The 27,712-nt window shown below is 50.7% G+C and overlaps 1 protein-coding gene across 2 annotated transcripts in view; it reads left to right on the top strand.

Moving 5' to 3' along the window:
* LOC131205995 (uncharacterized) overlaps nucleotides 1–27,712 on the top strand; it is a 35,799-nt gene that overhangs the window by 1,730 nt on the left and 6,357 nt on the right. For both annotated transcript variants that reach the window (XM_058198342.1, XM_058198349.1), the window contains exons 2-4: nucleotides 8,141–8,826; nucleotides 14,356–14,491; nucleotides 23,717–23,859. In XM_058198342.1, the coding sequence (XP_058054325.1) occupies nucleotides 8,748–8,826; nucleotides 14,356–14,491; nucleotides 23,717–23,859 (358 nt within the window). In that variant the 5' untranslated portion in view covers nucleotides 8,141–8,747. The remainder of the gene's footprint in view (nucleotides 1–8,140; nucleotides 8,827–14,355; nucleotides 14,492–23,716; nucleotides 23,860–27,712) is intronic.

Below are 27,712 nucleotides of genomic sequence, written 5' to 3'. Positions count from 1 at the left end.
CGCGGAATCGTCAGACCTGGCAGAGGCCAGGCAGGTAGCATTTAATTAAGGACCCGTTGTGCTAGGTGACGACACAAGCGTCTGGTTGTTGACTTTTTGTTGGCCCCTTGGCCGTCACACGGTTCGTTGCGGTTCGTTCTTTCGCGAACTAAACCTCTCGTTGGACCCCGCGAAATGGCCGGCAAGTTCGCGGGTGGTACGCTCCCTGGGGTAAGATTTAATTGAATCAAAATGGCCATCGCGTGCGTCGTTCGGCCCTGTGACTAGCCTGTGTCGGTTTGGAAACGATGCATCGAATCCACAGAACCCGACGTCCGCTCGGTTGTTGTTCGGGTGCAAAGTGAATTATCTAAAACTTGGTCACGCTGGTCACCGGGCCACCGGGGCGGTTTGTCTTGACTGTTTGCAAGACAAAAAGCCCATCGGCACCGTCGGCCATCAGCGCGCGCGAAACAGTGACCTGGTTAAGGAGGGATGTGGTTCCGTTTTGGTTGTCGACAGCAAAAATTCATAGGCAATGGCGTCTCCATCGTCACAGCTTCCGGCTGCTTGGCAAACATCACGCCACGTGGCAGGTGATGCACCCGTGCAGAGTCGTTCCGGGAGAGTTTTCCAATTTTCCTATGCAGATGCTTTGTTGAATCTTCATGAACTTCTAGTGGGAATTTAATATTCGTTACTACTTATTTTACTTTCAGCATCTTTGCGAGTCACTGTTTAGAGGGCTTTGTAAAGATCACGCTGCACTTTCCGTAAAGCTAGCAACTGGCGACCATTTGGAGTTCCTTTTTCACTTGCATTGGATGTTGTGCGAGGTAAAAATGGAAACCATATTGCTACAAAGAAGTACAGGGTTCTCCATTTTGTAGTTTCGAAATTACAGGGCTGATATTTTATAATTTACATACATTTCACAGTTTGAAAATCATAGTTTCTTTTTGTGGACCTACGGAAAATATCGTGTTTATGCTGACCAGCCTGCAACTTTGGAACACTTAAAAAATAACGTTCGGCAAGTTATGGCCAAACACCCGAAAAAGCCATTGAAAATTATGTTATCAGAATCGACTGTTGCTATTGATTCCGAAATGGCCATCCAAACCATATTGTATATCATGCAAAATGGAACAGCATAAAAGTTTATGATAAAAAAATAACAAAAAATCATAAAAATTCTTTCATAAAAGTTTAAATGTCATGGGTTTTTTATTTTTTTGTTTAAACAACAAAATGAATTACCTTGTACTTAAAAAAATTTAAAAAATGAGAATTTAATGCGCTGTAATAATCTGTCCGTGGGTTTTAATGGCTTGTCCACCTACGAACTCGGCCATTAATGCCACTCGTCGGCGACAAAAGCGTAACATTACACAATAATTAAACCACTCGAAAAGATCAATCGGATCGAAAAGAATCCTAGTGCGTAATTACGTTGCGGCACCGAAGACTACCAAAAACGCGCCATTTGTGCGCAACATCAACGGGCGGTGCGTCAGTTTGTGGTGGATAAAACACGCCATCGATTGTTCTTCGATTGGCCGACCGGCAATAGGTAACAAACCGGCACTTTTCCGCCTCGTTGAGTGTTTCCAATCCCAGAGGGTGTGGGCTCGCGGGAAAAGCCTGACCGACCGCGACGCACGACAAATATGCACCACCCGCAGACCATTATTCAGCCCGCCCGGTGCCACAATTATTGCTGACTGCTTATTGTGTGTGCTGCCGAGGACCGGTGGGGCAGGCCAATGGGCCCCTCCCGTTTTAATGTACCCTGCCCTCACCGTGGCGGGCGGGTGCAATGGAAAATCATAAAAATGCGCCTCGTTTACGAATTCATTTATCAGAATGAATATTAATTGCTTCATTCGCCAGCGTAGCGCCGCATGGCCGCAAGTATCTTTACCGGGATTCGCGTGCTTGTTTCTGTTTTTTTTTTCCTCTACGAACCCCTGCCAGGATTGAAGGTACGTTGGCGAATTATGACGAGACCCACGGCGCCCACGGCAAAAAATATGTTAAACTCACCCCGTTTTTCGGAGCGGTCCTTCGTGGAAAATAAAACCACCCCGAAAGTCAATGGGTGCAAAAATTAACACACGGCCACCGCAGCAAATGACCGAAACGACACCTTTGGGTGGCGCCGGTGTACGTGTTCCTTGCAACGCACGGCCCATTACAGGCCAATCATCTCCGCGTCGGTGGCCAGCGCTGGCTGGCGGCCCCGGGTGTGCATAAACGAGCATCGATTGCCCGACGATCCGTGCCGAATCGATCGCCACGGCTTAATTGAAGAGTGTTTACCCCGTTTTGAGTGGCGGTGAGCGAGAGAGAGAGAGAGAGGAGAGAATGAAAAGCCATGGTAGAAGTCAAACCGCATACTTTATGCATAACTCGAACTCGCGTCCTTTTGCCGGTCAGCCAAGCGTACGGGATTTCGCTGCAGATGATCGGTGAATGTTTTACCCCAAAATGAGCTCTGCCGAATGACGAATTTGAATTTCGATCACTTCGGCGTTCCTTGCGATTCTACGAACTGTTACTCTAACTCCGAACACTTTAAATGTATGCTGCGCGATACTAAACTCTGTCGTAGAGGCGTTTGTCCTCACCAAGGACCCCAACACACCTGCGACATGTGTGTCCCATTTCGTGAAGTAATTTTCCGTACGCTAATTAAACTCCTGGCAGATGCTTCTGCAGCTTCAGCCGCATTACTTACGACCCAGTCTTGTTGCGCCTTTCTTTCAATTGTGCTGGTTGGCGCATTGGGCTATTCGGCCCGTAAAAGGGAACGGCCTTTTTGGTGCCTTTTAAACTGCAACCCGAAACCCATTTTTTGTCACACACATACACTTTTTCCATAATTAGTCTTAACGGGTAATCCTTCGCCCCGGTGCCACGTGAGCCTCCAGCTTTGGTGCGTTCCTTGGCTACCACGACGCTGAAAAAGCCCCAGAAAAATTTGCCAACTCCAACGGAAAACGGATCAGCGGCAGCGGCACTGACGGGAATTAGCTGATGGCAAGCTTCTTCCTCCACACGGTCCTTTCACGGTGCATCTGCAGCGAATCGGTCCGACTCACGGTTCTACCCGGTCCCGGTCCCGGTTTTATGCGACGACCGTGGCACAGCTGTTTCTTTTCTTTTCAGAAGCACCAACCGAAGCACGGGGTTCGCCTCGTCGGGGAGTGGAGAATTAAAACTAGCATTAAAATAATTTTATTAAATTATAATCAAGCCCCCCGAGCCCCGGTCACCGAGGATTGGCAGCCATTCGCGCGCGGCGCTGACGTGGCGGCACCGTGCTGGCGAAGAAATTGTAAAATGATTATAATTTTTCACCCTCACTCGGAGCGCCCCCGTATCTGGATCCCCGTCAAACCGAGGCCGGTCACAAAAAGAAACTAATTTTCGCCCGAACAACCGAACCGAACCAATATGCGAAAGTGCAGCGGCCAGCAGCTGCAAGGCGCACTGTACCCGAATTGTGCATCGGATTGCCGATCGTCATCGGTCCGTGTTACAGCGGATCTTTGCGGTCCCGCCAATCCTGTAATGGAGCTGGAGCCAGGGCAAACGGGCATTCGGCGCGAAACAATCCCCAAAAAGAAACCTGCGAACGTCACAGCCGCTCGCACCGCGTGAAAAAATCTGCAACTTTGGCGAATTAAATTATAACTTCGGAGCTGCTTCAGTCTTCGAATGGCCAGACTCGGTCTTTTTGCAGTCTCCGTTTGCGTTACTTTCCACTGACATTCGTTATCCTTTTCCCAGCCATCCCGGTCGGTGCTAAGTAATGCTTCTTCGTCGCCCAGCTACTGGCACACTGGACGCTGATGCGTACCCAAATCCGAGTGCGAGCCAGAGAAGTGAACCATTTAAACACCAGCTACCAGCTTGAAATCGGCTGGACCCCGGTCAGGATCCTGCCATAAACTGGCCGCACCGCAGCTGCGAAGTAGAAAAGTGAAATTAGCAAATGAGTTACGCAGGCTCCGAGGGGGCCACCAAGAAAATCGGTCCACCGAACCGAGCGGACCGGAGCGCGAAACGAAGAAATAATAATTGGGTGGGAAGCAAAACATAAGTTAAAACCTTTTGCGGTGGCGAGAAGTTGTTAAACCGATAAAAGATGGCCCGCGAAGGGTGGTTGAAATTGAAACCGAACCAAACCCGGGGCGAGCCAACAAAGTGTCACCAAAGTTTAAGGTTAAGGATTTGACGAAGGAGAACGGCGCCAACCGATTTGCCGGCGTTTGCCAGCCACTGGGGCCATTTTGGGTACTTTGTAGCCAGTTGTCGAGCTGGTTGTGCCGAACTTTTTTTTTTGTACCGAACTGTATTGGGAAGATTCTTTCGAAATAGATATTTTTATAGCCCGTTTTCTGGCCCGAAGTATAATTGCTCCGAACACGGGGAACACAGCCGGAAACAGTCGTCCGTCGTTCCGTAGCCACATTTGCACCAGATGAAAACTTATAATGTGCGCAAAGGTGGCAAGTTTGCACAGTTTCAACACTTTCCCCGGGGAGCGACAAAGCATCCTCTAACAAGGACGTTCACACCCCATTCGAAAAGGGAACTCCCGGACTGGAACTGCTCCAGGAGAACTCCCGTTGCACAGAACATTACGTCGAAAGTGAAGCAAAAGTTGTACTTCGCCCGAAGAGCATCTAACGGCAGCGCACCAAAGGGCTAGCTGAAATAATAGGAAACGGCAGTGTTTGATTGGTTTATTTTACAATGATCGCATCGTGGGTCGGAACGGGAAACTTACGCGATTTTAATAACACGATATGGCCGGTGCCCGATAAAATCCCCACCCCGCAGAGTTTGGCCACCCGGAGAAAAGGTGATGAAAGAAAGAATCAATGGAAAGGATCTCCTTGGTTCGAAGAAGAAAAAAACGGTCAGGATTAACTGAACCGAACCCAGCCAGCTGAAGAGCCAGCCAGCCCCTTTTATGAACACGTTTCTCCGTACCGAAGCCGTTCGAACTGTGCTATGATTCGATTTTTTACCTTCCTCATTCGATTTCTGGTTGCTGCCCGGTTGGAAAATGGAAAAAGTCAGCTGTTTCGCTAGCGTGTGGTTTTCCGTTTATGGAGTGAAGCTTTCTGCTGCTATAAGCACGGAACACGTTCCACGTTATTGCAGTTTCGATGCACACTTATTCCGTCTGCTTTATTCAAACCGACGGAAGCTGGAGATTGCATCGCCCGACACGCTGTGAAGTCCGGGTTTTCCGGTTGGTTTAGCTCGCTCTCTCTCCGCGGCCTCTTGTGATGTTGATTTTTGGTGATTATTAAGTGAGTCGCCAGTATTTATGGTTTGGACAAAGTTTTGCACAATAAATGTCAGGTGTCATAGGCCAGGGAAACACATTATTAATGTTGTCCTTGCACCCGGTCGGCCAAGAAACGTTAAAAGTTTTGTTTTATCGCCAAACCGACCGAATCGTTAGCTTAATCCGGTATTAGTGATTTAAGTCGCGTGTCCGTCCACTGAAGTAGGCTAACGGGAATCTTCTCCGCTCAGCGAGCCTGGCCGAAACAAGCTTTGTTTTCACATTATCCTCGGCGTGTAACTCGATCCGATCCGTTTGCTTCGAGCACCGAGTGGTTTGGAAAAGAAGGAACGCTCGGTGGGGTGAAAAGGAGGAGAACGTCAATGATCGGGGAAAAGTTTTCAATTTATTATGAATAAAATTAAATCAGTACACTGTTTATCAAAAAGTTCCACTGCGCCATTTTCCCCCTTGGGGGCGGGAAGTTGATCGGAAGGATCCGCTGGGGCCCGGCGAGCCGTTCGAAAGTTTTCGTATTGTTTTCAGTATCGTTCAGCGCCGGTTCGCTGGCGCTGGTTCTATCAGGCTGCCAACCGGGCCTTTTTTATGCTGAATCTGGCCGATAGTTTGTTGGCCGCCTTCTTACACTCTGCCCAACTATCAGCTCCCGATCGTATCGCCGAAGCACCTCGAAGCACCAGTATTGACAAAACGGATTTATCAAACCGAGCTTAATGAAGGGTTCTCATTTCCCGTAAATCTCCCGCATGCCCTCCCATCAAGACCTAGACGTGTGGGCGGGCTAACGGTGGGGCCGTAAGGAAAACTTGCCCGATTCCGTTCATTAACTGGAAAAGTTTTCATCGGCTTCGGTTTCCTTGGTTGAAAATTTTCGAAGCCATTCGAAGCCCGTTCGAAGCCCGGGCCAAAACGTGGCCGAAAAGTACGGACCGACCGAACGGATTGACTAGAGACCCCGGTGGGATCCGAACGATGGGTGCGAGGTTGAAAGTTTTCTTAAATGTTGTCATTTAAGTGTAATAGTTTCCTTTTATTCTCTGCCAATGGCGGTCGTCCCGTTGGGGAACGGGGACCACAAACAACCTGGTTTGGCCTTGCCAACAGTCGTCACGAGGCTTATCACATACACGCGCCCCTGATCGCACTCCGTGATCGAAGGTTCGACTTTTTAAAGTCAGACCAGACGCCATCGTATCACGGGGGTTTACCCAAAGCACAACAGAACATTCTGCGAATCGGCGAATGGCACAGTGATTAATCGGCTTATCGCGCGGCGCTCGCTTTCGTGGCCAATCTTAACGCCACGGTTCAGGCGCACTGGCCCGAATCCTGCCCAATCTGTGGTCAGGCCGCAAGTGGGCCAACAGTTCGCGGAATTCTGGTTCGAACTGCACGATGTCCGTCACGGTGATAACCTGCCGGATGTACCGCCAGTCTGGCTGACGAAATTCGAATCAATTGTGGGTTACTGAAGCCAAACGGGGAAAATGGGGTTGTCGTGGATCATCGGCAACGGAGCCTGTTACTACTGTCAAAAGTGAGCAGACAGCCGACAAAGCAGCCATTAAGTCACAGTATCTACCAACGAAACTTCAACTTAGTTACGTGGTGTTCTTGAACTTTAATCCCGCTTTCGGGGAAATTAAATGATGGGCCGAGGTGCGTGACGCGAGGCTCCACTGATAAGCTGATGCACGCGCTGACACAGGAACTCTGGACTTTGGTAATGTTGTTTATTCATTATTTTATGCTGGATGATGCTTTATCAAAGCACGCGCTTGAAGATTGATCACAGTGAAACCGAATGAATCGGAGAGTGCGGCGATTGATTCCTGGGACTCACCTCACCTCACGATTGCTGCCGTAAGTAACGATCTAGTATGCACAGAAAAAACTGAACCCTCGTTACCTAAGACGTGAAGGCTGCGAAGAAGCCCACCGAAACCATGTTGGTGATGATTTATGTTATTCCGCCGGTGAAATTTATAACAAAACTTTCACCGGACAGTGCAGTGCGATGTGTCCAAGTTTTTTTCCGCGGACGGCAAAACGCGAAATAGAAAATGAAGATGTGAAATTTAGGAGACGGGCACCAAATTGAAGAAGTTCTGACGGGCACGGACCGACCGGAGTTTGCGTGCACACCCCGTACCTTCGCTCAAGACAAATGGTAAACATTCGCGAAGGGTTCCGCGGCACGCCAAGCATAAGTTTTTGCCCAGCTTTTCCAAAGAGAGAGAGCAAGAAAAAAACGCCCCCCCCCCCTAATAAGACGACCCCGAATGTTTACGGCGACACCCGGGTTATGAGAAGTGTCATCATCGTGACGTGGCCCGGGGGCGGCTTTTGAATTTCACTTTCCGGACCTTTCCGGCCAAAAGGTCGCCTCCCCCGAGCGGGTTGACATCAAAGTGAGCGAAGGCCATTTTTTCCCACTCGCGGTTCTAATTTGCCGAACCGGCCCTCGAGCGCAACAAGTAATGGTCGTGTCACGCAAACGGAACCGACAGCCGTCCAGATAATGACAGGCGAACCCGAGGCCGTTCCGTCAAAAAATTTGGCGGACAATAATTATCACGCCACGGCCAGAGGAATTAGGACCGTTCTGTTTCGTCAACCTAACAGACCGGGAGACAGTCCACTTGTGATTATCGAGCAATCTGAAAAATGTGAACATATTTTGTTGTCCAACGTACGCCTTCCCGGTGGCAGTAGTCTGTTTGCCAAAGTATCCATTTACGGTCCATTTGCGGCTAAAGTGTGGACAAAGCGGCAGGGTTTCGATGTTGTATGTTAATTTCTGTTTCCGTTTCCATTTCCCGACTCCGACAGGTCAACAAGTGGCAGCAAACAATCCGCCCGGCCCCAAAACAGCAGGCTAGAGAGGAGTGAGTGGTGTGGACGGAACGCCAAATAAACGTACCCGTATTTCGCTGGACGACGACGAAGGCGACAAACGCATACCAGCTCAGTCTCAGGTCCGGACAAGCGAAAGGAGCGAAAAACATCAACGCAAGTGTACCGAACTTTTCCTTCCGACCCGGTACGAAGACGAAAGCCCCACGAAAGGACGACAAAAGGCCAAAACCGCAAGCCGCAAGTCGCAAGCCGTGCCTGTGTGTGTGTAACGTGTGCGAGGGAAAGTTATGGGCCGTCGTATGTAACGTGGTCCCGTTGCTGCTGATCCTGACGACCGGGCGCTACCAACAAAGCGAACGGGAGAATTAAAACCCGAGCCCGAGACCGAGCTTTTCACACATTTCATTTTCAAAAAACGGGGTTCATCACACCTCGGGACGGATCGCACCCGGACGTGTCCTGATATCCTTCCCGGGAGCCTAAGGAAGCACGGTCTCGCGTACGAGACGTCCCGGATTGACCCGTGCGGTGGGCGACCTCAAAACCCGGCCGCCCCGGAAGCAACAACAGCAGCACCAGGATGAAGATTAGGCGAACCGTGCACGTCACTGGCAACGGTTGCGGCACTGTCTTTCATCTGCTGCTCGTCACCATGGCAGGTAAGTACGCCCTGCGCCCGTGGAGGAGCAGACAGTTATTTTCTCTAGCCCGGGAACTACCAGCTAGAGGGCAACAAAGCGTGTCCTTCGCTCCATTATCAGGACGGCCCACGATCAAACGGCTTTATTATGATGGGGCTCTTTTTTTTCCTGGATAGACTCCCTCGATCATGGTGGCAAATCGGTGACTTTATTATTTTGTTTACTGCAGCGAGCGCAATAATTAAATTCCCGAGTTTATTACTTTGTCGCCTCCCATTATCCGGTGCTCGGAATACGCGCTTCAAAGTTTCGAGATGCTCAAGATTGGACACCACTACCCAGCAGACCTTGAACGGTGCATGCGGCGAAAAGTGCAACTCAAAGGACCTAGAGCCTCGAAGGTAATGGATGGATCATAATTATGCATCGAAATGGCGAGTCCGAGGCCACCGATCACTTGGCCGTAATGTCTCCCTCGGTGGGCTGCCCAAAAAAGTGGCGTTCCACTGCAGCCGGGAAAACAGGGGAAAACTCTCTCGACCGAATCACGTGCATTGCCCCGGCGGCCAGGGACCGGAGCCAGAACAGTAAGCGCGCTGATGGTACACAATATTTTCGCCCATTTTGCCGTTGTTACTTGCAGTCTTCGGGGTCAGACCGCAGCCACCCGAGCCACTTCGGACATTCGGTTTTTCCCGGGAAGGATGGCGGAGCACGGATGCACTCGCTGGTGCTCGCTTGCACTCTCGTCCGCTTCCTGCTTATCGCACCTCCCCGGGGGCCGATTTCGGCAAATTACATTTATTTACATGTCCGGCCCGGGCTTTCGGCTTAGCTGGCCGCCCGTTACGAGGTCCGGCGACCACCAACCGGACCGCGTTTTGTAGCGCTCCCCGAAGAGGTATTTCGGTTGGCCCGGCGTCCCGGGGACCAGCAACATTCGATTCGGCACCGTGCCCTTCCGGAAGCGAAAGCTAATAGCGAGTGGGTGAGCCACGCTTTTATGCTACTGCTGCTGACCCGGCTCCGATCGCGCTAATCGGATGATGGTGGACAGGCCAAAAGGGACGGGTTGGGCCACGGGTTGCGGGCCACAGCACCGAATCGAGCTCGAGTCCAGGGGGCGACATTGCGTTGTTAACAAAATCAATTAAAACGAGGCGGATCTGCGGTGTGCGGTGCGGTGTGTTCGTCTCTGGTAGGGCACAACATAAAGCAATCATACGCAGGGGGGGCGGGCGAGCACCCGAATGCTGGCCACGACAATGTGTGGAGTTGCGGGGACGCACCAAATCGCGACATCGGCGAATCGATATTCCCGGTTCGGTGCGGGAAAACAAAAAAGAGGAAAAACCGGTCGCGATCCGCGGGGATTATTGAAGGTAAACTTATGTTTTCGGCGCTCGTAACGCAACCGTTCCAAAACGGGACACTTCAAACGGGCAATGGAAAATTGAAAAGCGGCCACGGTTCGGTGTTTGCAAGTAAATTAGTGCCTCGGTGGCGGATCCGCGAATCGATCGCGCGGGATAAAGTCCTGTCAAATTAGGAACTGGGCTTCGAGGTGCTGAGTGCAAGTCCTAAAAGGAACGCTGCACAAAGCAAGTATGCTTCTGATGCTTCTGATGGCGATGATGGCAATGGGTCACGGGGCGCCAGCATCGATTGGGCCATTGTCGCCGTGTTGGCGGAGCCATGAAACTTTTCGTTGATGGGCGCCAGGACCCGGCAATCCATCGCCCGAAAGGGTGAGCAACAAGCCGGCAAACGGCAACAAATGGAACACCGTGTATCTCTGCCCGTGTCCGTTCGGATGGAGGATGTTTCACAGTCTCATAAACCGGTTCGCGCCCACTGGCTCCTCGTCGTCGGTTGGTTGGGCCGATAATTTTACGGCGTCCGCGCCGTGTCCGCGTCGGAACACAGCGGAACCGGGCCGCTCACCGCCACCCAGACCCAGGGTGGCTCGTTATTCATTAACGATTTCATCTGTTGTTAAATAATCAAATAAAATTTTAAAACAAAGCGCGCCCGCGCTCCCGTTCCGTGGGGAGTTCCGCGGACAATTATGGCAAACGTGGTCGTGGCCGCACCAGCCAGCCTCGGCCTCGGCAACCGGGGCAACGTGCACGTACTCGGGGCCCGGAGTGCGGAATTGTGATTGCAAAATTTTCCACCCTGTTCCGGGTCCTTATTTTGGGCTCGGTGGCCGGGGGTAGCGGAGGGGACGCGCCCGGTGGGGCGTAAAAACATCCGGGCGCATTAAAAAAGGAAGCACCGGACAAAAAACCCACACACACGCTGTACGTTTAATTAAAAATTCACTCCGAGGCCAGTGGCAGGACAGAGATCGGGCTGGCGGAGGCGATGTATCTTCGGCCATTTCGGAGTGTGCAGTTTGATTGGCACGGGTCCGTGGTGTGGCGAGGGCTCCAGAAGAAAAAAAAACGGTGGCACCAGCGGAACAGGAAGTTCGACGCCGCCGACGGTTCGAAGTCACGCGCCGGGGAGTCACTCTCGTTCGCTCACCGTGAGCGAGAGAGTTCCGTGAATCCTTTGTTAGCTTCGGCGCTGGCGTTTCGGGAATTTTCGGACAACCGAACCGGCCGACGTGGCTGGGGAAGCGGGAGGAAGTAATAAATAAATAGGGGCCTCCAATAAAGCCTGCGCCACCAATGGACAGGGGCCCGTTTTTTGTAGGCTTCGGTTGGATGCAGCTTGGGTGCTTACTTGATTGGGTATGTAGATTTAATTTATCGATTGTGGTTTAATTTATCTTTTTTAAATTAGACTGCAATTCGGGCGAATAAACCGACTGGCAGCGTTGCTGGTCCCTTTCTGGGACTTGATGGGATTTTAATGGAATGTGTGCATAGAATTTAATAATAATGCAGCTGCAGTCTTTGAACTGAGAAATGTTTGCCCCTTATTCCTGTAAAATCTGACAAAAAATAGCAGAACCATTGCATAACTTTAGGCGTCACTCAACCTTCTACAAACCAGCTGTTGAAGGTTATCCATTTCGATTGAAACCGTCGATCAAACTCGGCACAACTTGCACCCTCAAACCAGGGTCCGCTCGGATCCGGGTTTATGTAACGAAACTAATTGGAGCCTTGTTGGCCGAATTAGGACTCGCCGAAAATCAGTGGACCAATGTAACGGTGGTCCCGAAAGTCTCGGTGTGCCCCTTCGCCCCAAAATGGCAATCTATCTGATCAGCACTTTGCACGTTGCACGGTGACACAAGTAGCTTTAATTAAATTCCCCGGCCGACCGCGTAACGACGACCGATGGACTGACTGCGTGAGGTGAGCTCATAAATAATGCGACTGCAAGGCTCGAGTTCGAGTGGCCGCCTCCGCCTAATGCAGCTAATAGGCCCGACCTGGGTCCGACGGTGGTTCGCAACGAACATCCTGCGTACGGCCGACTGACGGGCGTTAAAACTAAAATCTTCCCAAACGGTCGTCGGGAACTATTATTCCCGATTGCGTGAATCGGACGGCTGATGCGTGCACGCTCAGCACCGGATGCACCGCGCGTCATGTTTTCGCGGCTTACCAGGCCACCGGTCCCGAACTACCAGATTTGAGTTCATAATCTTCCGGTAATTAGTCGCACCGTGACAACAATGTTCGGCTTACCGACACGCCAACGAAGGCAGCGGACGTTCATTCGACGGCGCTCGGCGAGCGAGGCACGAGGACACTGCTGACGGTTGCCAGGATCGTCGGGTTGCGAAAAATGTATACATAATTAAATAAATTAATTTATTTCCCGTCATCATCAGCAGAGCCGTGCGGCGGGGTTTTCACGGTGGAAGTGCCTCCGTTGGCCGCTTAGCCAGAGCACCGGCTTCAGATCTGATGCCATCGTTCAGGTCAGGACACCGTTCTAGTACATCGGCAGTTGACGTTAGCTGCCCGTCTCTGTGGGCTCATCCACATTTAGAACTAATGAGACACTAGTTGAAACACGAAACACCATTCGAGATTTGTATGTGACCCGGCTCGCCAGTTCTCAATCGACCTGTTCTTGGTGTTTCCCGTACTTTTGATGTGAAAATGTTACGTTAAAAAGCCGTCGAAACTGATGCTTGGTTTGTGCCGCAAAAATACCAATTAGGCCACTTCCAATCGCTAACTAGAGAGCATCCGGCCCGGCCCGCATATGGGTCTCGAATGTGTCGTTCCGGTGGAACTGCAACAGGGCTAATTCGTGGGTCGCAATCGAAAATAGATCGAAAATTTCCCATTCCCGATGGATAATCGCATTTAAATATTATCTTCTCTGCTACCGAACCACCGAAGGGGCAATGGGCGCTGGTACTATGCGGGTCCGCATACGGCCTCCGGGTCACGCGCCACCGACGCCGACCAAACCAGATCTAATCCTAGCGTATTAAATTTTAGTTCGAAATCAATTATACGTACCGGCCATACGATGGTGGGTGCTGCGTAACATTAGGGACGCCGTGTGCCGTGCCCGGTAATAATTGTAGTGCACTCCGGAGAAGGTCCAGATTGTGGCAAGAAGTGTTGCACAATGTTAGATAAATTATACAGAACCTCTTTTGTGCTGGAGTTTCTATCTTGAGCGTGGAAAATCCTTTTCGGCCGATGGAAACTTTAGCTTGAAAATCCTTCCAATCTTTCGCCGGGTTCGATGTGGGCACCCGAAAGACGACACGTCCTTCAGGCGGCTTACCGAAAGGCCAGCGAAGTTGATTGATTGAAATGCCAAAGCTAAACGATAGGAACGGATTAGTGCATCGAAGTAAGCGTATGCGAGCCGTGGTAAGCCGTCCATAAATTGATTATACCACTCCACGGCAGGCTAGCTGATGTGAGGAGCTCATTGTTTCAGGTCTAGTAGACGTTGGAGTCAAATTTTAAAATTGTATACAAAGTCCAGCGGTTGATAAGTAAGGCCTTTCAGGTTCCGCCAACTTTATCAAGAGAACTGAGCGTACCGGGTTCTCTCCACACCGCTGCACAATTACCGAATCCGATCGAGTGGAACCACCGGGACCGAAGATTAATTTTGCTCGCCGGACGCGCTCGAAAGCACTCGGAGGTGACGTTCTAATCGCCGAGTCGCCTAACCCTGCCCGGAAAATGAGCGAAAACTGCTTACCGAGCCAATGGGCGATTAACCTATCACCGTTAACGGTTGATCGGAATCGCATGGGGATTTCCCCAAGGCCGAGCTCTCCACTGGACCGACGGTGGCCGCATACAGAGTGGATCGGACCCGGTCCCGGGGACGTTTTAAAATGCAATGCACTCGCCGGAGTTGCTTAGTCGGGTTGAAAAAGCGTCCCAAAGATCGGTCCTCGGTCCCGGTGTTCGATGGCGCATTCTTGGTGCCGCAAAAGGGACGGCTGGTGGAGTGTTACGTATCATGATTGAAATTGTCCTAATCGCCCCCCCTCGCTCACAAAAAGTCAGGTCGGGTCGCCAGGGTTTTGATCCTCCATCATCCGGGGGTCACACAGAGTATCCGAGACTAACCAGCGTACCGTATCTTCCCCGTTTTTTGCAGCGCTCGTGCGGCAGGTGACGACGGAGGACTGTGGCCAGGAGGAGCTGGTGCAGTGCACGCGACCGCTGCAGGTCCTATCGGCCACATCGGAGCTGTCGTTCGTTACGAAAAAGGAGGAACTGGATAAACTTTGCCCGTAAGTAAAACCATGTCGGTGGCCACACCGCACCGTCCAACACCGTCGCAACGTATCCTGACCCCACCCCATCGAGACCGGTGTGTCGTTCGGTCAATTTTCGGCCACCGTAATCACCATCGTCCGACGGTTTGCGTCACCGGCAACGGTATCGGTTTCATGGCCGACCGGCTCCTGGTGTAAGTCAGCGGTGCAGCGGGGCACCGGAATGCACTACACTGAGTGATTGCGGTACGTGGCGTGGATTGTCAAGACCGGGTCGTTTCTTTGGACGTTGATCATTATCCCCGGTGTTTTGTAGATGATTTTTATCTAACGATGCACCCTGATTGCATTCATCACATCCGCCCGGGGGGGTCGTTAGAGAGCCGCCCGGGGATCACATGTTGCCGATGAACTTCCGACCTCGGTGCGATCTCCGATCAGGTCACCGGAAGAAGTTCCACCGTTTTAATGAAGGTTAATCGAAAACGTGATAAGGAATTTAGCGAACCCGGCGAACCCGGCTTACCCCGTGAGGAATTCAAATGAAACCGAATGCTGGGAGCCTACGAAATGCCACAGCACAGGGCGTCTAATCGGGGTCACATCGGAGGTGTTGAGTGTTTCCACAGCCTGCCGGTCACGACAGTTCTGGTAAGCGATTTCCCGAGCCACATTCCTGGGCCCACAGCTCTCCGGCAGGCATCGCGGACACGGCAATGGTCGGGGAGTGGCTTCTGTGCCTGGGTGCCTCGTCCTCGGCTGAGCCACATTCACCAACACACTAATAGTGGCCATGTGCCGGTGTCGTCATCCTGGTAGACCACAGAACGGTTTCCCCGGCATCGGATGCAGTTGAAGTTCCGTAGAACAACCGCATGCTGTTATGTCTGTTTTACCTACCCGGCCACCGGCAACGACGGGGGCAGGACTCCCGGGGTAAACCCCAAAACAACCCAAACGTTTCGGGCGTGTACCGACAGACCGATGCCCTGGTAGCCGGAAACCTCAGTCTCCGGTTGGCGCTGGTTGGTTGGTTGGCGCCCGGACCGGATAGCGACCCGTCAAACTATTTCCACAACCCCGTTTGGCGCGTTTTTGGCCCCCTTTCGACCGAGCGCGATGTGCATTGTCGTGATAATATTCACACACTCCCGGACCGAGAGCGAATAATTAGAAGTGAGAAACTTTTCTAATTTAACGTATCCACACAGACGGGGCGTGAAGTGTTCCGTGAAGCTACCGACGGCGGGCAGGACCTTAGGAGTAGGTCACCTTCTGGCTTCTGAGAAGGGAACCGATAAAGCGATGAACCACGTAGTAGAAAAAGCCAATTAACTCCCGGCCGGAGTCGTGTGGAGTGTCGATTGCAATCGCGACACCTGTGGGCCGCATGGGTGACCCGGACTGCGGACCGCGGACCGGTGACTGCCGTGCGGCACACGAAACGAACCCCCGTCTCTCGCCACCGGAACGGACGTGGCCGGAATTAGTGGCCCCGGCGAGGAGGTGTCACACCGTGGAAGTCTTAGTAGTGGGTGACAGCAGAGTCGGTTCAATCAATGCGGCTGGCAAAGATGCTTCGACAGTCCGTTGAGCTCTGTTTAGAACCTGTTTAGCGAATCAATCGCTTAGCGTTTTGTCCACAGCGAGTGATTCAAATTCGAAAGTTAGTACAGAGGCTCAATTTAGTACTACCGATGGCGTTTAGGTGCCTGTTAGGTTCGGGGAGTTCATTTGAGCAACATTTCTCACCGATGCACATTTTTTAAAGATTCTGCGAACAGCCAGCAGTCGCTGGGAGCCAAGTCGCGAATATAGCCTGTTTGTCTGTTGTTAGCATTTTGGACTGCAACACCCTTCAGGAGCTTATAATTATTGTACTACTATCCCGAAATGCAGAGAAGATTTACAAGAGTTGCCTTAGCTAGGACGGGTTGGCACTCTTCCAATAATCTTCCTAGTTATAATGTACGTTGTCTTTTGCTTGGTATTCGTCCTCCCAATCATTGGCGTTTAATATCTTGTGTTCTCTTTATGTTCTAATTCTTAACGGCAAAAATTAGCTCTCCCATCCTGCTTGCGAAGGTCAATATTTACGCACCCAAACGGGTCATTCGTAGACATGCCACACATGGGTTGGATGTGCTCTCCAATCATGCCTCCTCTCGGATTGACCCGCTTAACTCGGACCCAAGCTCGGATTGACCGAGCTTATGACCATGCATCAGCGATAATGAAAATCAACATGTCCGTAAACCAGTGCAAAAAAAACTTTTATATCTTTTCCTTTTGACGCTCAGTTTCTTGTTGTTTATTACACAACGCCTGATTGCTCTTACTACGTGTCCCTCTGTTGGTGTGTATGTTATATTAGGCCTTAATTTTTTTTTAATTTAATTTAATTTTTAATTTTTAAGTTTATATTTAAGTGTCAACTAGGCTATGCAGCCCGTTGACGGTTTGAACGAAACAAATATAGTGGATATGGGAGCAGCTGAAAGTTCGATTCATGTAATTTCGCAATTGTTTCGATTGACTTGTGACACGGTGCCTTATGTTAATGAAACAAAATTTGTCTCTTCGCCATATGCTTAATGGCATTTCCCTTCTCAAGATAGTCGATGAATATTTCACTGTGACCTGCCAGTGTCTCTGCGACCACGTTTGAAGTCAGCGAACCAATGTTTTATTTTTGATCCTGATGAAGCGAAGTCCTTATAACACTTTCCAAGTCATTGTTTTGCTCGAATGGTACTTATTCCCATCAAAACCCAGTATACAATTAAATAACGAAATTATTAAGTACAATAACTCATAAACTTAAGAGTAAAAAGTCGTGAAGTTTCACAGGCTTTCGGTTGAAGGTGATTAGTAACTAAAGAATCGCTGAATGCAATAAGACTAGCGCCAGACTGTTAAGTTTGACGGTCATAACCATCTTCGAGCCTAAATTTGTTCTGTTTTTGATCATTTCAAATCAGTTACCGACATCATTAGGCGGCTATCCTTCGCTGGTCGGTCTGGAGAAACGGGCGCCGCAACAAGTGTTAAGTGCAACATGAAACAGGCACCAGGAATTCTTTTGACGTTTGCTACACTTCAAAACGTTCGTCTGATGTTCATAAAACTCGAAAACGTACCACTTTTCCGTGTGAAACGGCACGACACGCAGTTAAGGCAATGAACGCATTTCCCATCCGCATACGAAACCGAAACGTCGTAATCCAACATTCCAATGTCGACCCATTCCAAGCGCTCGGCGATTGAGTGTTTACGGGGAAATGGACCCCAAAAACGACACTAAGGGGTCGGCAAAAATTCAATAACAAACTGCATTCGAACTGCGGAGGGGGAAGGATATTGCAAATAATTCATCGTCGTACCCTGTTACACGCAGCGCCGGCACAACATCTAATGGCTTCTTACGGCATACCCAAGGAGTAAGGATTCCGAACATTGCAATTTCCATTCGAATGGCTTAACTTGCGTTCGGCGATCGAGACTTCCGTTTGAATGTTGCAATCTTTACCCCGAGGAGGCCTAGCTGGTGGTCCCAGGCAATGAACCGGAGCCAACGAACGAACCAACGCCGGTCGCCACAAGGTGATCATCGTCTTGGGCGCGTGCATGTGTGTGCACAACAAAACTATTGCTATTTGCCCTCCGCAAATAAAACATGTACTTGAACATAAATAAACATTACTCCAACATTTCGTTGGCCACCACCACCACCACAACGTTTAGATTCCACCGCTTCCGGCGTGAGCTCGAATCGAAAACTATTTGCTTCCGACAGCAGGGAGCGGGTGGGCCGGTGGCCACCCACTCCTGCTCTACAGGGGCCTGGCATGCTCAGTGTTTCGGTCACTTTGGCCTTCCGGACCCAATGGGGTCCGCTTTCGCACGCACGCGACGGCTACAGTGCCGAGCATAGTCATCTGCCAAAAAGTTCACATATCAAATCAGATGAAATATAAATGAACCAGCTGACCCTCGCCAGCTTGGCTTCACCGAGTTCCGGTTTATACGCTTTACGTGTCGTCGGAGGACCCTTCCCAACAAGCGTAAACATGCGACGAGCGACCGACAGACAGACAGACAGCCAGCCAGCAAGGTGAACCGGATCCGAACTGGAACCCATTTCAAATCCCTCGCACGGTGGCTACAAACAGATGTACTTAGCAAACACCAGCTCCGTCCAGGCCCTGCGCCGCTTTGGCGACACAACATACTTCCCCGCCACCGAGGGGGGCCCAGTCCAGTCCGGAGTCCGGAGATTATGCACGAAGACGAAGGAGACGAAATCGACTTACGCAAATGTGGCCGGCCCGTGTCCGGCCCGGATGCTCTCCCAAGTTTCGAAGCGGCTTAGCCAAGCGGAGCCCAACCCGGACGAAAAGGACGGCTGGGAAAGGATACAGTTGTTATCGTACAGTAAAGTGACCGGAAATAGGGAAAGGCGGGATGTACCAGCGATAAACCCTGGGCCCTGGACTTGGACTGTCTTGGCCTGGCGGGGTTGCTTTCAAAGTGGCGTCGAACTTCGGCACTCGGGAACGATGCCGCCGTGACGCCGTGATGTTGGGGATCCTTCCGAGTTGGGGAAGGTTCCACCGTAACGCATATCTTGTAAATTCCTTCGAAGACTTCCCAACACAGTAGTGTAGGAAATGTGTCAAACCCCTGTCACGGCGCCGCCGGTGCCGCCGCCAACATCACCACCGCATCGCAGTGGTCAATGTCCGTTTATCAGAACACCCATTCATGCCATGCCCCATATGGTCCGGCGTGGGGTTTGGAAGTCGAGGTCGTACCGGGTCGGGTCTGGACCGGCCAGCTAGTGAAAGTGGTGAGGGCAAAGGACACCGGCATGGATGGGAACGAGTGCAAAAAAGCTGGCAAATTAATCTTTCAAATCCTTACGAAAGGAGTCAGCTCCGGACCGGTCAGTCACTTGTGGAGAGTGAAGTCGGCACGAGCCGGAAAGAATCCACATCCACCGGCACATGGGTTGGGTGGAGTGTGAAAAAGGCCATTGGCAGGCCATTCGAACAAACACTCAATTACACACCCGAACAGTCACAATCAACACCCAACACGGACACGTAGCCGGGGCCAGACCGGGACACCGAGAAATTGATGTAGATAAGAGTGATCCTGTGGCCGTGGAGGTGAAGAATTGCAGATGTTTCTTGGGCTCGGGGTTTTTGTTTCGACGAATGCGTTTCCGTTACGACATTTTGTAACACATTGTTGTCAGGATCGGAGCCCCAGTTGCGTTGGAAATTGATTTGTAGTTGCCGTTCCGGGCTGGGCTTATGTAGAACAGGGATTCCGGAATGGCACAATGGCCGTTGGCTTGGTGCACTGGATTTGGCTGTTTGCCTGCTGAACGAGAAATTCCTTACATTTATTGGCAGCTTCAAGAAGTGATTTTAATTGAATCGGTTTAAGTCCATTTCGGGCGGGTACTCGAATTTGAGTGATCCATTTGGTTACCATAGGAATCTGGACAGAAGTGATGGATTAGTGCAGAGCACAACGTCTAGATCTAGCAGCCATTGAACACAATTTGCACCTCAGTGATAGTTCCATTTCTTAAAAAAAACGGATTACAGACTCAGATAATCTTATCTGAGTTTTCCTCGAACAAGTTCAGTTATTGTCCGGTTTGTGTGATTTTTTTGAACTAGCTTCCATAGCTCAGATCTTTTGTTTGCCTTGTCTGGAATCGACAAAGAAAGCTCCCTGCAAGGATAAAAACGGTTTCATGTTGACATTTCGTCTTGCTCTTCAAAACGCTGCACGAGTGTCTCAAAACGAGTGTAACGTTATGAAAACTTTTAATTACTATCCGCAGCCCTGTGGCATGTGCCATTCTTTTCGCGCTGTGGCGACAGTATCCTGCTTTGCTGACAGCCAGTAAACGGATAAGTGGCTGTCTCAGCGCTAATGGCAACCCGCGGCCACTAGTGTTTGAGATTAGGGATGAAAAGGATACGGAAACGACACAATTCTGGACGCAAAGGCACTGAATTAAGCCTTCAACCTCTCGTGTGTGCGTTAAGTAGAAGTCGCCGGAAGGCTTTGTATCAAAATATACAACAGGCAAAAAAAAAGCCAGGAAACCGGAACAGTCGGTAGTCGGTGCTGCAGATAAACAGCGCCGGCAGCGTACAAAACAAATTACGAATGTGAAACACATTCCCGGACGCAACTTCCCGTCAGCACGGCCCCGTGCCGTGCCGTGCCGTGCGGGGACTTTCGAGTGGCCCAAGCGCACACGGAATAACGTACGTAATTAAAATTTATGACGAAAGCTGCGCTCGTTTTCGGTTGCCATCGGTTTCTAAGCGCACAAACCGGATGCCCGGATGTTGTCTGGGTCTGGGGATGGGTCTTGTTGTTTCTTTTTTTTTTGTTTTGTTAGTTTTGCGCCTTCTCGCCAACTCTTTCCCGGACGCTCCTCCAGGACGTAAAATGAAACATAACGCGCGCCGTCTTGACAGCACTTGCGCGTGTGTTAGTGGCCCGATTCCGATTGCAACCGGTGGACGGGGTTCCTTTTTCGGTTTGAAGTACCCCGGGGGGTTTTGAACCTCATTCGTGGCGCAGCATCCTAGCCGGCGGCTCGGTCAGTGTCTCTGTCAACCGTCTGTCAGGATCAGCGCCGCTCACCTTTAGTGTGCCGTACCTCGAGCATCTTTAATCCAGAGGCGCCGCGATCCGCTTGTCAGATTAGGAACTCACGCCGTGTGGCTTGTCGCAGCTTGGCAGACAACATTCCCTGTGGATCGCGGGGACGAGCACATGTGAACGTGCGAAATGAATAATGACAGCCGGCGTGGCTTCGTGGCTGGTGCGCCAGCTCGTTCACGGTCCTATAGGCTGAAAACTTTTTGTTAAACACACTGCCAACGGTGGCCAAGCTCCAGGCCAGCATCAGCAGCAGCATCACGTGTGTGTTGGGACGACCACCACCCCGTGAGCATACCCGTGAGCTCACGGCCCCATAAGGGGCGGCCAAAGTTCCAGCAACCACCGTTCGCCGAAAAGCTCAAACAGGGTCGCACCGGAAGTGTATCAAAATAAATTAAAACCGTGGGGGTGATTCAATTTATGAAATTTTCCTAATGAAATTAACTCAATTTAAAGGAGGTAATTTACCGGCAGCCCGAGCTCGGGACCCGGACAAGCCCCCCCCGTTCATCATTATTGTCGTCGTCGTCGTTGTCGTTGTCGGCACACTTCGCACTGGCAGAACGAGGGGGCTCGAAATCGGAACCGGAAATGGCCTGGCAATTAGAGGAACACCGTAAAACTGGGACTGTTGGCAATGTTATGGTGTTGCCACCGTCGCCGGGCCACTGGACCCCAGCCGGTGGGTGGTTGATGCTGATGCGGTGCGGTACGGTGGTGAAGTGAAAAAGTTTACCCAAAAAAGGGTTGCCCACAGAACCGAGGGTCGTGTGTGGGGACCAATGGGGAGGGCGCGTCCTTGCCGGGATGTGTCAGAGATGATATGTTGAGACAAATTACACCATCATTTTCGGTGCCCGGTACCTTTGCACCGTCACCACCGGGGAGCCTGCTCCGGTAGGCTCTACACCATTGCGGTTGCCCCCTCGTAAACCTCGTAGGCCCCCGCCAGCGACGTGTCTGGAAAATGGTCCCACCAACGAAGAGCGCCATCCATTTTAATGGGTCGTTATCAGATCATGAGCGTTAAATGGGGCGTGTGCATGTGTGCGTAAGTTAGAGATCCTTCTGCGCCGTTCACCGTTATGCGTACTTTGTGACATAATTAGTCGCGTGTGAATCAATAAATGTTTACACGCAGTTTGGTTAAAAATGAATAATTAAATTTTTATGACATTGCGGTCGGGAGGGGCGCCATCAAGCGGACAGAGCGATTCTATTTGTTTTCATTTTTTGCGGAAGTGAACAATAATGGCGCAAAATTAATGTGACACAGTTCGGTGTGTGGTTGTGCAAAATAGGCCACGATAGTGGGCCAACGCGCCCGAAAGGTATGCAATAAGCGTTGCAAAATGCCTCACTTTCCGTTTACTATGGTCTCCATCCATTTTGGCATTTTGCCATCAAAATTTACAGAGTGTTTTCGTTGTAAAAATAATCCAAGAAGACATCGCTCACAGTAGTCGGCACTTCCAACCCGACGGCATTAGAAAATAATATACAAAATGTCCTTAAACGATTTCAATTAATTTATGTATTTATGTATAATCCATATTGTAATGCATAATGCATAGTTTATTTTCATTTTCAACCGACCCGTGGATTTATTTGATGCATGTTCTTTTGTTTTGTATATGTTAAAGAGCCATTTAAGCACGAAACAGCCCACTGCTTCTTGCCAATGTAATCAACCATTTCGAGTACCACAAACATTCCGGGTTGATATCTGCTCGAATGACTTCGAATGAAAGTTCGAGCCACCGCCAGAATGTCGGCATCCTGCGTTACGATTTCGCAAAAACATGCCGTGACATCCTTTCTCGAGCCTCCGCTCCTTTTTTACGACTCGGTTGATATGGTGGCGCCGCCCGATGGCGACAGTGTGGCTAGCCGATGCTCATTATACAGTAAATCAATTCCATCAAGCGCCGTCTCGCTGTCTGCTTGCGCCAGGATGCTGCCGTGATGCTCTAGTTCGCTGTTCGCGTTAGTTCCCGTGTGTTTTTGTGTGCCACAATCGCTCCAGCGTCCAGCTGCCCTACTTTGGTGCCCGAAACGAGGGCACGCACATACCGTCTGGCGCCAACTTTATCCGGCTGCCGGTAGAGAAGATTCGGAGTAACCACTGCCACTGCGTCAGGCAGTGAAACGGCCCGTTTGACCTATTGATTGTACGATGGCCTGGCGCCTTGCTGTCGGAGAAGGATACTCCGGTCGAGCAGAGAAGCTGTACGAACGGGATGGGATAGTCCGGAGAATAGAAAGTGTTTGCTAATAAACTGTGTGCGCGTGTGTGATTTATTTTCCCGGCACATTTTACGCCAATCCACAGCCAATCCAAGTGGGGAGCGAGTTAAAGCTGCTACCACCGGAACCGGGAGGAGAATATCAACATACGCCATTAACGCACCAAATCACTCATCGCCTCGCCACCGCAGTCACTCATCTCATTAAGCCGTTTACGATAATTTCTTGCGCCCTTGCGCTAAAGACAAATTCTACTCGTTCTTCTCTCTTTCGCCCGGCCTCGGCCATACGCAGGGATCTGCACACCGGACTGCACTGTATCCGCAGCTACACCAGACGCTGCATGAATATTCATCAAAGAGATCACTTCAACAAACTGTACCACGGCACTAATGAAGTGATACACGAGCTCTGCGAGGAAGGATCTTATCAGGAAGGCACGTACGTATTGTAATAATTATGTCAATGTGTGTCGTATCCGTTTCCTTTTTGTTGCGACTCCGTTAGTCAGACCGCCGTCTGCAGGAGTCCGCGTTAGCACGTTGTTGGGCGCGTGTTCAGCATTTGGTTTGTAGTTCCCTTTTTTCTGCTCTTTTGCTCGCAACCACACAAAGTAATGAGTAACGATAGGTCCCATATATCCGACAGCAGTTACCTTCGTTGTGTGAAGCGAAGAAACGAAAATTAATGCTTACGTTGGCGTTTTTGCTTAATTATTCACAGTGTAACTTGACACTTTAGAAGAGGTAGATTAAAGATGTGATTAAATTTAACCTAAATAGTAGATAGTAATAATTCACCCACTAGATGCTAGTTCCTCTCAAGGCGCAGCCCATAAGCATAATGAGCAGCAGTAGCAGCACCGCAAATTGGTCATTAACAACGGCCCTATCAACACCCGCGCCTTCGTGCGGCTAACCAACCATCGGAAATCACGCTGATTATCGGGGGTAAACTTTTTCACTCGTATCTTCGCCCGATTCGCCACCTCCTCCGGAAAGCCCACCTTTCGCCCGATATGGGGTGTCGTTCGCCCTGTTCGGTCGGCCATCGAGAGGCCCTAGGAATTAGCCCTCCGGTAAACGAAGCGCCGCGAACGAAGGCACTTTTTTGTTTGCCGTTACACTCCTTAATTAGCTGTAATTGAGCTGTTTTCATATTCAAGTGGCTTAAGCGCAGAACGGTGACCGTGCACCGTGACCACCTTGCGGTGCGGTAGCACTATCATCACCACCGCCATCATCATCATCATCATCATTGTGGTCGGTGCGATCAAATCGGGCCTGGCTAACTCGGGCCAACTATTTCCACACTAACCAACCGGTGGTCCGCTGGCACCGTGAGAACTGCTCCGCCACGCCACGAGTTCTTTTCAATCCTTGCTGCAGGAGTCGTGAGGTGTATGCTGCCACTGCTTCTGTTGCTGCTGCGTTCTCCCGTTGGCCGCACACAGCCACCACCCATTGTTTCTCTCGGGCTGTTTCGTGGTTTAACGAGAAAACTTTTCCTCATCAACAAATTGCCGGTGAAAGTGTTTCGCTTCGCGGAACCGCTTTCGCCTTCGCTGTGGTGGGCCCAAGACCGGCCCGGGCCCGATTGGTGGATCATCGGAGAGTGATTTAGTTGAGCGGGTTGGCAAAAGAACAACATAATGCCGAAGGGATAAATGAGTTAGCTTTCTGTTGGGTGGAAACATTAAGCCCGGCCCCGTTTCATTTCCCTTCGCTTCGGCACGGCAGCGTGTCCGCGATTATGACAAAGTTTGTTGAAGAATTTACGATCGTTACAAAAACTGTACGAGCAACAAACAGGGAGCTCACTCTAATGAGGTCTTAACAGTGTTTTACTAACAGAACATGTTATCACCGGAATCACCGTTATCAGTTGATGTGAAAAGGCTAACAATGCACGTTTGCAAAATAAATATGGAGGCGCCTGGTGCTTCTCATTCACAAAAATGACTGAATCGCCGTGGTACGCTTCAGAAATAGAGAGTACGAAACTGTCGGCGATAAAAATGCAATCTAGCTTATCGAGTGCCGTGCTCTGTGCTCAGGCATCCGACATGTGGACTGTAAATAATATGAAATAAAAAATCCGCCACGGTACTGGGTCTGTTGCTGGCGTGCAAAGTTGCACACCCGGCTGTTGTGTTGACAGAAATGCCACAGCACAGCGATCCTGGGTGGAGTAAAAAAAGCGGGAAAAAGCCTGTTACTTCAAACGGATGGTACGGATTATCAATAACCTCTGACGCTGGTGACTGAGCCCACGCACGGGCGCCATCTGGAAGGCTAGACACTGCCACCGGCTGTCCGTGTCCGGGTGTCTTCGGACAGCCGGCATGATCGTCAGTGGCCACTCGACTCTGCCCGTGGACACAGTCAGTCATCCGGTACCCTGAGTCGAGGACAATGGCACCTAAAAGCATCACGCCAAGCCGGGCCAGCTTCAAAGGATGCACATCCTGTGCTGAACGACCCGATTCCAGAGAAGGTACAAAAGGCATACCTTGGAAGCTCGTGGCGGTGGGCGCTATGGTCCCTTTCAACGGACCGGACCGAAGCTCAGCGCCTCTGTAAAGCAAAGCGCAATGGAAGGAAATCTTATCAATTTTCCTCTGACTGATGATATCCTCCATTTGGAGCAGTGTCACGTACCCAATATCACACGTCCGCTCATGCATCAAAACGACGGTGACGACGACGGTGCCGGCGACTGCGAAAACTAATGTCACTGTTGTGGCCCCCTGATGCACCCCTTCCTCTCTCGCTCCCTTTCTCTGTGACAGACGTTGACCGATGTGGACATCACGGAAGCCGACCAGCGGCGACATACGTGTGTTGACCAAAAAGGAAAAGCTTTTTCATATTCAATGGCCACACCGCATCCTTCGAACGGGAACCGTGCAATCCGATTTACGTTGGCACCTTTAAACTGGATTTATATCCATCGGGAACCAATAATATGAAGCCAATATTTCAAACTGTCAGTTTTGCCGTCCGTTCGACTCCGTGCACGCGGCCTACCTGTCCGCGGAAGTATCGGCGAGGCTATTTCGAGGCATCGCGTTCACTATTTTCAGCCGATATCAGCAACATGTCCATCGCTCGGGGTGCCGCGATGCACGTGCACCGGTCTCACCAGTGCGTTGGTCCTTTTATTCGATTTCCGGCTCTGATTCGGAACCAGATTTGCCACTCCGGATCTAGTTTGGTCCGATGACGTTCGATGATGGAATTCTTCGGCCGCAGCGCTTTCAGGACGCGGAACGAAATGAGCTGGACGGTTGGGACGATTCCGTCATCGTCTCCATAATGGATTATCGGACTGGTTCGGAACCGTCGCAGTGATTGTTGGCCAACGCAGAGGGTCACGATGCGATAAGTACGGTTAGAGCACGATCAGGTCCCACGTGCCATCGGTAATGATCGTGCTGCAGCCGTTGGAAGTGGAATGACACGGTCGACAGTCGATGATGAACTTCGGGACGGATGGGCACCATTTCGAATCGGCTCGCTGCAAGCGTTCGTGCTCTCTGGACGAGTTGGAATGGCCGTTCCTATCCTGTGATCTTCAACCGGACGTTTAGCATCAATCGTAGAAATTTAATTTTGACCTAGGAATTACCTTTTTAGATTAGTTTATTACAAGTGAGGAGCGTGTCCTGGCAAAGTCCGCGCACTTTTGTGTTCAAATGGAAAGTAGAGTTGTAATTGGTTGGCATAAATTAAAAATGTAGAAAAAAAAGGTGGACATCAATATGTTGCGAGCTCGCACAATTTCCTCCTCCAGGGAACGAAAAGTTTGATTGATGGACTCATTTACGATCTGTTAGCGGAGCAAATCGAGCGGATCAAAGCAAGAGGCCACGAAGCGAAGCATAATTCCGAGCCGAAGTGCGTTGGGCGAGCAATCGAAATCGCAGCAAAGAAGCCAAGTGTAGCAAATCATGCTGCAGGTGCTACGGTCCCGCACCGCCGAGTTTCCACCAAAATAAAACTTGGTCCAAAACCGTACCATAAAATCGGTTTCACCGAACGGGAACGGCCAAAACTTTTCTTTATCGCCCCACCACAACACACTGAGCCGGTCTCATCGTCGTCGTCATCGTCGTGCGCCCACCGACAAATGAGCGCCAATCTGGTCCTATGTTTTAATTTCACCTCCCTCCCGACCCACGCGCCCCGCAATCTGCTCCACAAAGCCGGGGCACCGCCTGGGGTTGCTATCTAAATTTGTTGCTTCGCATTCGCTGGAGCTCTCCTGCGTTGCCCCGTTGGAGCTAAA

This window comes from Anopheles bellator, chromosome 1 (assembly GCF_943735745.2).
Source record: "Anopheles bellator chromosome 1, idAnoBellAS_SP24_06.2, whole genome shotgun sequence".
Taxonomy (NCBI): domain Eukaryota; kingdom Metazoa; phylum Arthropoda; class Insecta; order Diptera; family Culicidae; genus Anopheles; species Anopheles bellator.
Note: the sequence above shows the minus strand (reverse complement) of the source record. Positions and strands in the feature narration are given on the sequence as shown.